General features: G+C 34.8%; 1 protein-coding gene across 34 annotated transcripts in view; it reads left to right on the top strand.

Annotated features, from left to right (window-relative positions):
* The window catches only part of SOX6 (SRY-box transcription factor 6), a 716,878-nt gene that overhangs the window by 410,592 nt on the left and 293,646 nt on the right, over positions 1 to 12,640 (top strand). For all 34 annotated transcript variants that reach the window (XM_045162970.1, XM_045162964.1, XM_045162959.1 and 31 more), the window contains one exon: positions 8,183 to 8,272. In XM_045162970.1, the coding sequence (XP_045018905.1) occupies positions 8,183 to 8,272 (90 nt within the window). The remainder of the gene's footprint in view (positions 1 to 8,182; positions 8,273 to 12,640) is intronic.

Raw genomic sequence — 12,640 nt, 5'->3', positions numbered from 1 at the left:
AAGCAAGAGAGTTCCAGAAAAACATCTATTTCTGCTTTATTGACTATGCCAAAGCCTTTGACTGTGTGGATCACAATAAACTGTGGAAAATTCTTCAAAGATGGGTATACCAGACCACCTGACCTGCCTCTTGAGAAACCTGTATGCCGTTCAGGAAGCAACAGTTAGATTGGACATGGAACAACAGACTGATTCCAAATAGGAAAAAGAGTACGTCAAGGCTGTATATCGTCACCCTGCCTATGTAACTTATATGCAGAGTACATCATGAGAAACGCTGGACTGGAAGAAGCACAAGCTGGAATCAAGATTGCTGGGAGAAACATCAATAACCTCAGATATGCAGATGACACCACCCTTATGGCAGAAAGTGAAGAGGAACTAAAAAGCCTCTTGATGAAAGTGAAAGAGGAGAGTGAAAAAGACGGCTTAAAGCTCAACATTCAGAAAACGAAGATCATGGCATCTGGTCCCATCACTTCATGGGAAATAGATGGGGAAACAGTCAGACTTTATTTTTTTGGGCTCCAGAATCACTGCAGATGGTGAATGCAGCCATGAAATTAAAAGACGCTTACTCCTTGGAAGGAAAGTTATGACCAACCTAGAGAGCATATTCAAAAGCAGAGACATTACTTTGCCAACAAAGGTCCATCTAGTCAAGGCTATGGTTTTTCCGGTGGTCATGTATGGATCTGCGAGTTGGACTGTGAAGAAAGCTGAGTGCCAAAGAGTTGATGCTTTTGAACTGTGGTGTTGGAGAAGACTCTTTGAGAGTCCCTTGGACTGCAAGGAGGTCCAACCAGTCCATCCTAAAGGAGATCAGTCCTGGGTGTTCATTGGAAGGACTGGTGCTAAAACTGAAACTCCAGTACTTTGGCCACCTCATGCGAAGAGTTGACTCATTGGAAAAGACCCTGCTGCTGGGAGGGATTGGGGACAGGAGGAGAAGGGGATGACAGAGGATGAGATGGCTGGATGGCATCACCAACTCGATGGGCATGAGTTTGAGTGAACTTCGGGAGTTGGTGATGGACAGGGAGGCCTGGTGTGCTGCGATTCATGGGGTCGCAAAGAGTCAGACATGACTGAGCAAGTGAACTGAACTGAACTGATGCATCATAATAGAAAAAAATAATTTTCACCAGGATTTTCCTGGTGGCTCAGATGGTAAAGAATCTGCCTGTAGTACAGAGGACCAGATTTGATCCCTGCATCGGGAAGATCCCCTAGACGAGGAAATGACAATCTCGTATTCTTGCCTGGGAAATCCCATGCACAGAGGAGCCCAATGGGCTACAGTCCATAATGCCACAAAGAGTTGGACACAACTAAGTGACTAGCACACACATAATTATTTTTTTTCTATTATTGAGAGCTGCTTCATAGAGACTATAAAACTGAGGTCAAGTAATGATTTAAATAGTCTTTTCAGTGAAACCGGCACTGAACTGGAGCCAGGCTGTTTGACTTTGGGTAAGGCAAGGTCAGGAAGGTGACTTCTATATCTTGACTGTGTTTCTTCATTTCTGAAATGGGGTTTTAGTCTTAGTGATCATTGAAGTCTCAGCTACAGCAGGAGGCTGTGAGCCTCTGATTCACCTGCTGGTTGCCCCTCTTTTTCTATATTGGCATTGGTAGCAGTTGTACTTTGATATATATGCGGGAGGAATTTGGTTTTCAATTTGTGACCCCATGGACTGTAGCCTACCAGGCTCCTCTGTCCATGGGATTTTCCAGGCAATAGTACTGGAGTGGATTGCCATTTCCTTCTCCAGGGGATCTTCCTGACCCAGGGATCGAACCCAGGTCTCCCACATTGTAGACAGACGCTTAACCATTTGAGCCACCAGGGAAGTTCTGATACTTTTAGGTGCTAAGCAGGTTTGAAAAGCAGATGAAAGAGATACCTCTTACCTGCACGTGTAGAACAGTATGAGTTCCGTGAATGTATGTTAAGTGCCAGTTTTAAGTGGTCCCTATAAAACATTATCAGACTTTGGTAGATAAAAACAGTACAAAGAGAGAATATTGAACTTAATGTGATGATGTCTATGTATGTATTTCTGGCAGCTCTTAAATGTGGGGCTTTCTCTCTGTCATGAATATGTCAAAATTGTGCATCCAAGAGTTCAAATGACATTTTCAATAGCTACCATTGACACACACATACCGAGACACTCACAGTATATTATCTAGTAAAGTGGTTGTAGAATTAACATTTTTCCTGGAAGGAATATATCTGATTTAATGACCAAATCATTTTAAAGCAGCACAACAGAATTTCACAGGAACTAAATCTATTTCTTCACACCGATCATGCGTGTTTTACTCAAGCATTGAGTCATTAGCATGTTTATAATGGTTCTAATTTAGCACAACATTTTCTGAATTTTATCCTTGAGTCATTTACAAATTGTTCATATTGAATAAACAAAGGAAACAGATTGCATTTTATACTTAGTAATTTATCTGAAAGAAGAGGGGAGGGTTAATTGTTTGAAAGTTTTGGTCTGTTTGGGGAAGTGAGCTTGCTTTTTCATTGCTAGGCATAAATGCCATTTCTCATCTTTTGGGGGATGGGGGGAGGCTATGGAGGAGTAAAATGAAAAATTAGGACCAGGACAAGATTGGCCACTCCCAGAGGGGAGTGTGGAGCAAAAGGGGAGCTGGCACGAGATTATCCAAAACAGTTGGTGCATTCCTTAATGATCAAGTGCTTGAGAAGTCCAGCTCTTCCTGGCAGAGCATCTGTGTTGATGTTTATATCATTGCCCTGCTGTATGGGAAAGGCATGCTTTCTCTCGCTGCTTGGCTAAAAATAGGATGGAATATAGCATTGTATGAGATATTTTAAGATAGCAAAAACATTTAAGAGGTTAAAGGTTTGACTTTTGGATCAAAAAAGATCAGTGATATAACTCGTGGTGTTCCTTGAAGACTGAATTTTATCTGCAGTTTGTCAGTGATTCGAGCTCTTGGTTAGGCGAGTTGTTCTAGGTTCGTTTGGTGCAGTCTGAGAAGCCCACTCTACTGTCTTTTCTGTCAGCTTCCCAGCATGAAGAGCAAGATTGAGAACAGCCTCTATTTATACCTCCTTGATCGTATTTGGAAAATCAGTTGTTTCACTGGAGAGAGGGAGAGAGAGAGAAGGAGAGCACGCATAGTCGTCAGGGAGTGTGCTCTGTACGTTACAGTGACTTCAAAATAAAACTGGCGCATTTTAGTGTCTAATTATTTTAGTGAGCTTGGAGGGTTTTAATTAAAATTTAAGAGTGCTCTTCAAGCTCTCCAAGCTCCAATTTTATCCCACTGTATTGTGGAGCACTTGTCACTGTGGAAAAATGTACAGTAACTGCCATGTGCATCTCTGTTTCCTAATGAAAAATATGAGATTGATGATCAGCAGGGATATAAATATATATTATCAAAATTAGCTGTAAACCAAGGTCAAGGATACTTTTGATAAGTTATCACTGTTCTTTGGATACATAGAAAATTTATTGCCCTTGAAATTTATGATTCCTGTGGTAAAAATAAAAGGGATTGCTTTAAACAAAGTTTAAAAAGCAGTAGGAAATATGCATACAGGAGGGCAGACATTGTTGTTTCTCACTAAAGTATTTTAAAGTTATTTTCTGTATCATATTTCTAATGTTTTAGCATTTCTAACTTTAAGTATCACTTTGAGGTAAAAGGAATAATGATAAGTGTTTACTCACAGGTAAATTGTTTTAAAGTACAATAAAAAAATTTTCCCATTATCCTTTCCTGTTTCCCATGATTTCGTTTTAGTGATTATTTCTTTATTTACTCTTAGACTCTTTACTTTGCTTAGAGTTAAGAGTTAATAAAACTACTGCAACTTTGTTTAACTAGGAATAATTTAAAATTTTTCCTAAAACATCATCATTTAGATTAGGAAATAAACAACTTACTTCAAATTTCTCTTGTGCTGTGAAATTAATTATTAGCATGATAAAACATTCCTGACTTACCTGGTTTGATACCTGGGTACTTAGGAAGCAGAAACATTGCTTTGCAATCCATTATGCTGTATATTTATAACATGCTAGTTCTGAATTATATCTTTCTTTTTTTCCTTAGAAAAAGTTTATTGAAATAGAAAAACTTAGATTTGCAAAGGAAAAGGGAAAACATAGCTATGCAGCTGAGAATTAATTTATACCATATCAAAACCCTTTTGGTTAAAAATAAACAAGAACTGAAGTTCAACTCTTAACTTTTGATAGTGGTGTTTTTCTCACATTATTTACAAAAATTGGGCAAGATAAATATACTAAACTCTTGGATTTCATTAGTTATATATTGTTTTATGGACACTAATTCTTTCATAGGAATAGGAATTAATTTTGGCATTTTTCACTTTTATGCTGAAGTGTTAGGTTTACATTCATTTTTAATATGTACGTACAATGGTGACACATACTATAATATTGTGATACTATAATGTTGTAGTTTTCTAATCTTAATTTCCAAAAGGTATTTTACTTAGCTGAATTAGTCTTCTCCTAATTAGCTGAAGACAACTCAGTCAAAATACTAAAATTTGAGTAGTCAAACTCAGATAATGAAATACACTGTCTATTTTTCATTGTGTTGAGGACTGTGGCGCTACCATAACTGCATTCGATGTTCACCAGTCCATCGTGTAAAACATAGTTTCCTGTGCAGTGGTCCAAGAGTTCTGGGTGATGTTTAGTTCTTTTTTTCCATTTGAAATCCTGCATGAGGACTGAATTCAAACATGGGCTTAATCTTTCCCTGTCCATAATGCAAACTAGACTTCTTTACTTATTTTGACCTCTTTGATTTATTGCATATGTGCATGGTCAGAAAGGGCAAAGTCTGATCTGATGAACTGCCTCTGTAAAGCTAGAGTCCTAGTACTATAGTTGAAGTATGTGGCACAAGGAGGATGAATACTTGATTTTTTATTTTTGTCCTTACCTGGATATTATTTTTAATGGTAAATTTGAAAATATAGATTTCATTTAGTTTTATCTATTATATATGTCCTCGTTTCAAGTCAGAAACATCTTGGTAGAGGTAGTAGTATCCTCTGCCTATGTAGCTTTTAATAACAACCTGCATCTTCTGGACTTTCTTACCTTACCTTACTTGTTTTATATTACATTATGGAGTGTGCTGAGTACTTATTGTGTATGTATATCCTTAGAGGGCTGGCAAATAGATTTTAGGTGAGAAACCTGTTTTTCAAGAGATTTTCTCACAGTTTTGAATGTTGATAAAGTGGTATGGCATGACTTTTATTGCCCTGCGGATAAAGACAATCAGTGATTGTTACTAAATATTTTCATGAGCTATAAATATAGACATGCAAAGATTGCTTTATTTTTTTCTTTTCAGTTTCTTCTACTGAAATGAGAATTTGTATAGCTAGATTAACTCAGCATTATGGTGAGGATTAATTTTTCTAATAGAAATGTGAAATGTTTTTAATTTATTAACCATTTAATTAATGACTAGCTCTTATATAAAGCTGTGTCTTCAAATATATTTGATAAATATGTTCATGTTGTCCATATAATTCTGTTTTCTCCTATGAAATTTTAGCATTCTTTTCCTGGAGCTCTGAAAGATTTCAGGTCTATTAATAGAAATGAGAGACATATTTTAGCTGTTTTACATTTAGTATATATCTAATCCTGGTTCATGAACTTGCTCTGAATTTTCGATCATTACTAGTAAATTGGGATTTTGTCTTGATCATTATAATATGTTGACTCAACTCAAATTTTAACCAAACAAGTTATACTTTAGCATTTATTTCAGTGATTATCAGTTTAGTATGATGTTGTAATATATATGAAAAAGTTTTTTTAAAAAGTAACAGAACTGAGTAGGAGAAGAAGTTGAAGGCATTTTGTTGATTATTCTTACATATGACCTAATGTTATATCCAGAAATTTAAACCTGACTTGAGAAAAAGTAATCTCTGATAGCAAAAAGCAGAGACATTACTTTGCCAACAAAGGTCCGTCCAGTCAAGGCTATGGTTCTTCCTGTGGTCATGTATGGATGTGAAAGTTGGACTGTGAAGAAAGCTGAGCACCGAAGAATTGATGCTTTTGACTTGTAGTGTTGGAGAAGACCCTTGAATGTCCCTTGGACTGCAAGGGGATCCAACCAGTTCATTCTAAAGGAAATCAGTCCTGGGTGTTCATTGGAAGGACTGGTGCTAAAGCTGAAACTCCAATACTCTGGCCACCTCATGCGAAGAGTTGACTCATTGGAAAAGACCCTGCTGCTGGGAGGGGTTGGGGGCAGGAGGAGAAGGGGATGACAGAGGATGAGATGGCTGGATGGCATCACAGACTCGATGGACATGAGTTTGAGTGAACTCCGGGAGTTGGTGATGGACATGGAGGCCTGGCATGCTGCGATTCATGGGGTCGCAAAGAGTCAGACATGACTGAGCGACTGAACTGAACTGAATCTCTGAGAGGCATGACTTTGAAGATTTCCTTCTTGACCCTCACACCTAACATTATCTTTTCTTTGACTTTTGCCTAGAAACAAAATATGTACAGAACAAAGTATATACCTTGTTTCTGAATTAAAATCCAAGAGAATATTTTGGAAATTAAATGCAAACTGAACGTATGCATATGCATAGAGACTCTATTGGCAGGTCACTCAGAATCCAATTTTTAATCAAAGTGGTAGATCATTTGTTTAAAAGAAAATAATTAATAGGAAAGCCTGGAAGAAAAGGAGGAAAGGAAAGAAGGGAAGAAGTAAGGGGAGGAGCAAGGAGCTTTCACTTAATAGAATCAAGCTGACTTCTATTTAGAAAGAACTTTGGCTCCTGTGATAGCTAGTTCTTCATCAGCCGTTTACCAACACACTGATCTGGATTCCATCCATTTCTTGATTGATTGATCATGTCATGGACAAATGTTAATTGTTTTCACCAATATGTTCTAACCATGCAGTGTCTTCTCATCTCTTACCCAGGGGCTCACTGTCTTTGCCTAAGCTTATCAAGTTTCTGAAACCCTTTAGATCCATCTTAGCCTTACTGTCATTCTGAAAAATTCAAGGAGGACTTAGAAGTTGGAGAAAAAATGAAAGGGAAAATGCTAAAGAGATAGGTACTGATATGGGAGAGAAAAAACATTTGGAGTTGAAATAAGTTTTTAAATATAATTTTAAAAAGAGATTATCAGAATTTTGACACTTGGAATGTTAAAGTATAATGGGAGTATGCTTTGCACTAAGGATTGAGTATTTAAATCTGCTTTCCCTTTTGGAAATGTGGCCTGTTTATTAAAATTTGAGACTTATAAGATGCATGTAAGTAGTTATAAGCAGTAGCTCTAGTTTCAAATCTACCTGATCAGAGGAAAAATAACTCATTGATAAAAATTTGCTAATTATTAGAACACCCTAAAATGTAAACTTCTGTAAGCTTTATGAATCTTATAGAAACAAGTGTAATAACTTCCAAAATCTAGTATGCTGTTTAAAAATGCAGTAGGTCAAATAGCGTTTAAATAAGGATCTTTTTGAAAAGATCATGCATCTCTTTTTATATAAAAGTTTTAACTGTTTCTATTACTGGGAGACAGAATATCTCAAGTTTATTTTCTTTGCATTTTACTGTAAATGGGTATTTTACAAAAGTTGCCATCTGTGTATTTTTTTAAGGAACAAGGAGTTACAGATTGATTATTCTCTTCTCACTTGAAAATTTGTCATTCTTCCTTGAACTGCACATAGATTTTGCTTGGACTTAAAAAAAAAAAGTCACCTGAATTAAAAGGAATAATATCTAAACTTAAGCTTGTAGAAAAAAGCTCCTTGTTCTGTCCTATTAGTCTAAAGAAATGATAAATGCTGGCTGAATATTAATTAGCTAAAATTATAATACCAAAATAAGATTATTGAGCATTGTCTTTTTTTCTCCTGGGAATATTGTAAATAATTTTCCAGCAAAAAAAAATTTAGTTGTGGTATTTTATGATAGATAGAATAATATACTTGTCTATATCCTTGGTTAAAGCGGCAAAAAAATCTTTGATCATTTTTGAATGATAGAATTTCTCCATTAACTCCATAGACTTCTATATTTGTAATATTTTAATACTTATCTAAAACATGTATATTTTTAATACTTACTTTTTTATTTAAATAGATTCCTCCTGCATGGAAAAACTACTTTCAAAAGATTGGAAGGAAAAAATGGAAAGATTAAATACCAGTGAACTTCTTGGAGAAATTAAAGGTACAGTATACAAAATATCAAACATATCAATGTAGAAATGTTATTTTGTACCACAATACATCTGCTTATCTTCTGTACCCCAACATTAAATTCTTACTTCTGATATTTATATTTAAGAGGGTAAATATACAATGTGTTCCTAAACTTTTATTCTTTTGTAATGTTTATAGAATGAAATTTTTCCCTTTTTACAGTCTATAAACATATAACTTACAGGACACACTACTTCACTAGTCTCCTCCTTGGCACAGAAGGAAAACAGTAGCTTTAGCTGTGCTGTGCTTAGTCACTCAGTTGTGTCTGACTCTTTGCCTGCCAGGCTCTTCTGTTCATTGGGGTTCTTCAGGCAAGAATATTGGAGTGGGTTGTCATACCCTCCTCCAGGAATCTTCCCGACCCAGGGATTGAACCAGGGTCTCTTGCATTGCAGGCAGATTCTTTACCAGCTGAGCTACCAGGGAAGTTTCATTTGCTGAACAAAAAAGTATGAAAACAATGTTATGTCAAAAATGAACAAATTAAATAAAGATAATTTTAGTCCTTCCCTTTGAAATTATAGTAGCTTAATTGATGAATCCAAATCACTAATTTGAATTTTTTTCTGGTCAAAAATGATCAGCGGTAGTAACTATAACAAAGGAGTTTATAGAATGTGCTATTTATATTTATGACTGGATTCTGAGGCCTGGTTCCCTGTTCAGATTCTGACTCTGTCAACTTACTAGATGAGTGACTTGGGGCAAGTCACTGAAGGTTTCAATGTTTTGAATTCCTTGTATCTAAAATGAGGGTAGTAAAAGTACTTGGGCTTCCCAAGTGGTGCAGTGGTAAAGAATATGCCTGCCAATGCAGGAGATGCTGGAGATACAGGTTCAATCCTTGGATCAGGAAGATCCCCTGGTGGAGGAAATGACAACCTACTCCATTGTTCTTGCTTGGAAAATTCTATGGACAGAGGAGCCTGGCGGTCTACAATCCATGGGGTCACAAAGTCGAACACGACTGAGCACACACAACAAAAGTACCTACCAAGGTTCATTAAGAGAATTAGTATATGTAAAGCTTTTAAACGGCTTGCACTTAAGGAAACCCTCATGAGGGAAAGTTGTGCTTGTTATTAACTGCCCATAGGATCTTAGGTTAATTAATCTCAAATAGATTTCACAGAACTTAACATTTCATGATCTCTGACCTGGCTGAGGATGAGCATCCTTATTTTAAAGATAATTGATTGGCATTATTATTTTGAAACAAATTAAGAGGTGGGCAGTCCCAATCCATTACAAAATTAACCTGCCCTATCAGTTAAGCAGTTATACTTTTTGCCCAGCTCCCTCTTGTTGATTCTTTTATGGAGAGGAAGTACTGTATGAAGTACTGAAGTAGCTTTTGGTATTGTGGATAGAATCTGTTGTCATTAATTACTTTTCTCGGTCATCCCTTACAGATAGTCATTGCTCTATCTATCACTCTGTCACTTAAACTGACAATTTGAGAACTCAATTACATTAGTTTTCTGAACTTATCAAATGACTTCAGGTGAATATTCCCATGGATAATTTCTCATTTAAGATGAACATTTGGTGATAACTATCTGATGAAAATTTTATTTTGAATTTATTATAGAATATTGCCTAGTATTCAGACATGTTATATTCAACTCAAATGAAGAGAAAGGGTAGTCATATCTTTTCCAAGGAATAATTAATAACATTCTATTAACTAATGCAGTATCAAAATCAAGTGGAAAGTGGGTAGTATTTTTGAATTTCACTGCTTCTGTTTTGAACTCATAAAGGCTATTTGCTATTTTGGAAAAGAAAAAGAAACTCAATTTATAACTGACGTGTAGAAAGTCATTAGTGACATATTCTTTATCCAGCTGCAATAACATGGTGTGTGCTACTTTGCACGTCATTCTCTGTTTTCTTCCCTTTCCAAAGTCATTGGTTTTATGACAGTGAGTACAGAAATGGTTTATGCAAAGGCAAGCTTTTGCCAGCGTGAATGATGGGGGTCTTGTTTTCTCTCAGTAACGTGGAAGCTAACATTTTATTATGTTATGATTCAGCATCAAGTTTTTATGATTTGGGTTATCTTTCCAATCCCACTTTCTATATTTCTTTATTTTTGATTCAAAAATGCAAAACTGTACTAGCTTTATGTAGTCAAAATCTCAAAAGTGAAACATGCAAACTCAGGCTTTTCAAATTCTTTAACTTTTTGTTTTTCTGGATTCTGTTTGTAAAATGTGAACTTTCATTTGTGTGCTGCTGTTTTTATGGGCGTAGAAGATAAGATTCTTACCAAATTTTTCATTTTGATTTACTCTACATCAGTGTCTGTTTTTACATCTTTATATTTTGTCAGCATAATCATATGAAAAGATTCCAAAAATATGATAAAAAAAAACAAAAAAATTTAGTTAAAATAGCATTCAAGTAGTTTGATTGAGCCGCTACTAAAACTCAACACACACTTTTATTGTAGGTGAGATCAAGTCAGTTACTAGTCACCAAAATTGGTTCTAATTATTCAGATAATTTAGGGTGATTTAAATACTATGTCCAAGAAAAACATACCTGGGGAATTTCGTGGTGTTTCAGTGGTTAGCCCTCCATTCCTCTACTACGAGGGTGTCGAGTTCTATCCCTGTTTGGGGAACTAAGATCCTGCCTGCTATGCAGTGTGGCCACAAAATAATTTTTTTAAAAAAGGGAAAAGAAATGAAAACCATACTACTATGGTTTAGTGTATCTTAGCCATGTGTATTTATATATTTCATTATTTTCCCCTCATTATAAAATTCATATGTATTATAAAAAGAATATAAACACACCTAAAGGAAAATATAATTGTCCTTTAATTCTACCTATATTATAGTGTATATCCTTTCCATTTTAATGTGTGCATATGCCTTAGAATTATTTTCCCTTAAAATTCGAATCATCCTTTTACAATTTTTTGTAATTTACTTTTCCCACTTAATGATATATTATGAATTTCCCTATGATTAGGTTGTCTTCTAAAATATTACTTTTATTTGCAGCAAATATAATATAAAGTGAGGTTCTTATAATTTGACTGAGACTGTTATTCAATATTTAAGGTTTTATTGTTTGTCATTATAAAGAAAACCTTAAATATGGCTAACTTTTTAGTATTTTCAGTGTTATTTAGTAATTATTTTCTTAGGATATAGATATATTCTGAAAAAGTGAAATTACTGAGTTGAAGGATGTGTTCTTTTTGGAAAGACTTTTTGTTCATATTGCCACATAGCCCTTCAGATAGAATATAGGGTTCTGTGCTCTCACTAGCAAGTATTTCCTTGCCATCTATGATTATTTTAAACATACCTTGCCAGTTTGATAGGGGAATATAACATTGTTGCTGATATATTTTGAATTCATTTGATATTGACTGATAATGAGAAGTTTTACATAAATTCATTTGGACTAAATATCTCTTCCTTTGTAAATTGTCTGTTTATGTTGTTTGCCCATTTTTCCTTTAAAGGATTTGTTTAGTTCTTATGGTTTCATAAGACTCTTTAGTGGTACTAGCCTTTCTTTGTCATATTTGTGTATTTTGTCATTTTCTTTACTGTATGGTTTTGTCGTCAAATCTTTCCCTCCCTGTTTTAATGCTCTTTTTCCCTTTTTTTTTTTTTTTCTCTGTTTGGGGTTTGTTTAGAAAGGTTTCTCCCAATCTAAAATTATATTCTACTGTATTTTCTTCGAATTCTTTGACTATATTTTTATACACTTAACCCTTTCATTCCTCTTGGATATATTTTGATGGATAATTTCAAATTTTTTTTCTCAAGCAGTTAACCAAATATCTCTGTATCATTTATTAAATAACCCATGTTATCCCATCTGACTTGAAATAACATCTTTTATTATATATGGATCGCATATTTGCAGCCACTCTTGTTTTTTAGCTCTTTTCCATTTATCTTTCTATCTAAACTTTTAAAGTGCTAGGCTGTGTTAGTCACTGTAGCTTTATAGTATTTTTGACCAGTATTGCAAGACCTCATTCAAAATTTTTCTTAAGGTGCTTGTATACTTCTGTAAAATTTACCTTAGATTTAGAAGTTGTTAATTAAAATTGCAAAGTGATTTTTAAAAAGATTATAAAACTATAGGGTAGCTAAAATCTTTTTAATGTTGAATCTTTCCATTCCAAATAACTTATTCAATCAATTCTTTTATGTTTCTGAACAATGTTTTGTTTCTTACATATAGATTCAGCACATTTCTTTTAATATTTCCTCTACAATATTTAATTTTTTATTTGTGAATGTTATATTTTTCATACTACTCTCTTTTTGTTACTGTATTTAGGGATGATATTGCATTT

Source organism: Bubalus bubalis, chromosome 16 (assembly GCF_019923935.1).
Source record: "Bubalus bubalis isolate 160015118507 breed Murrah chromosome 16, NDDB_SH_1, whole genome shotgun sequence".
Taxonomy (NCBI): Eukaryota; Metazoa; Chordata; class Mammalia; order Artiodactyla; family Bovidae; genus Bubalus; species Bubalus bubalis.
The sequence above is the reverse complement of the archived record's forward strand: the minus strand, read 5'-3'. Positions and strand labels throughout refer to the sequence as shown.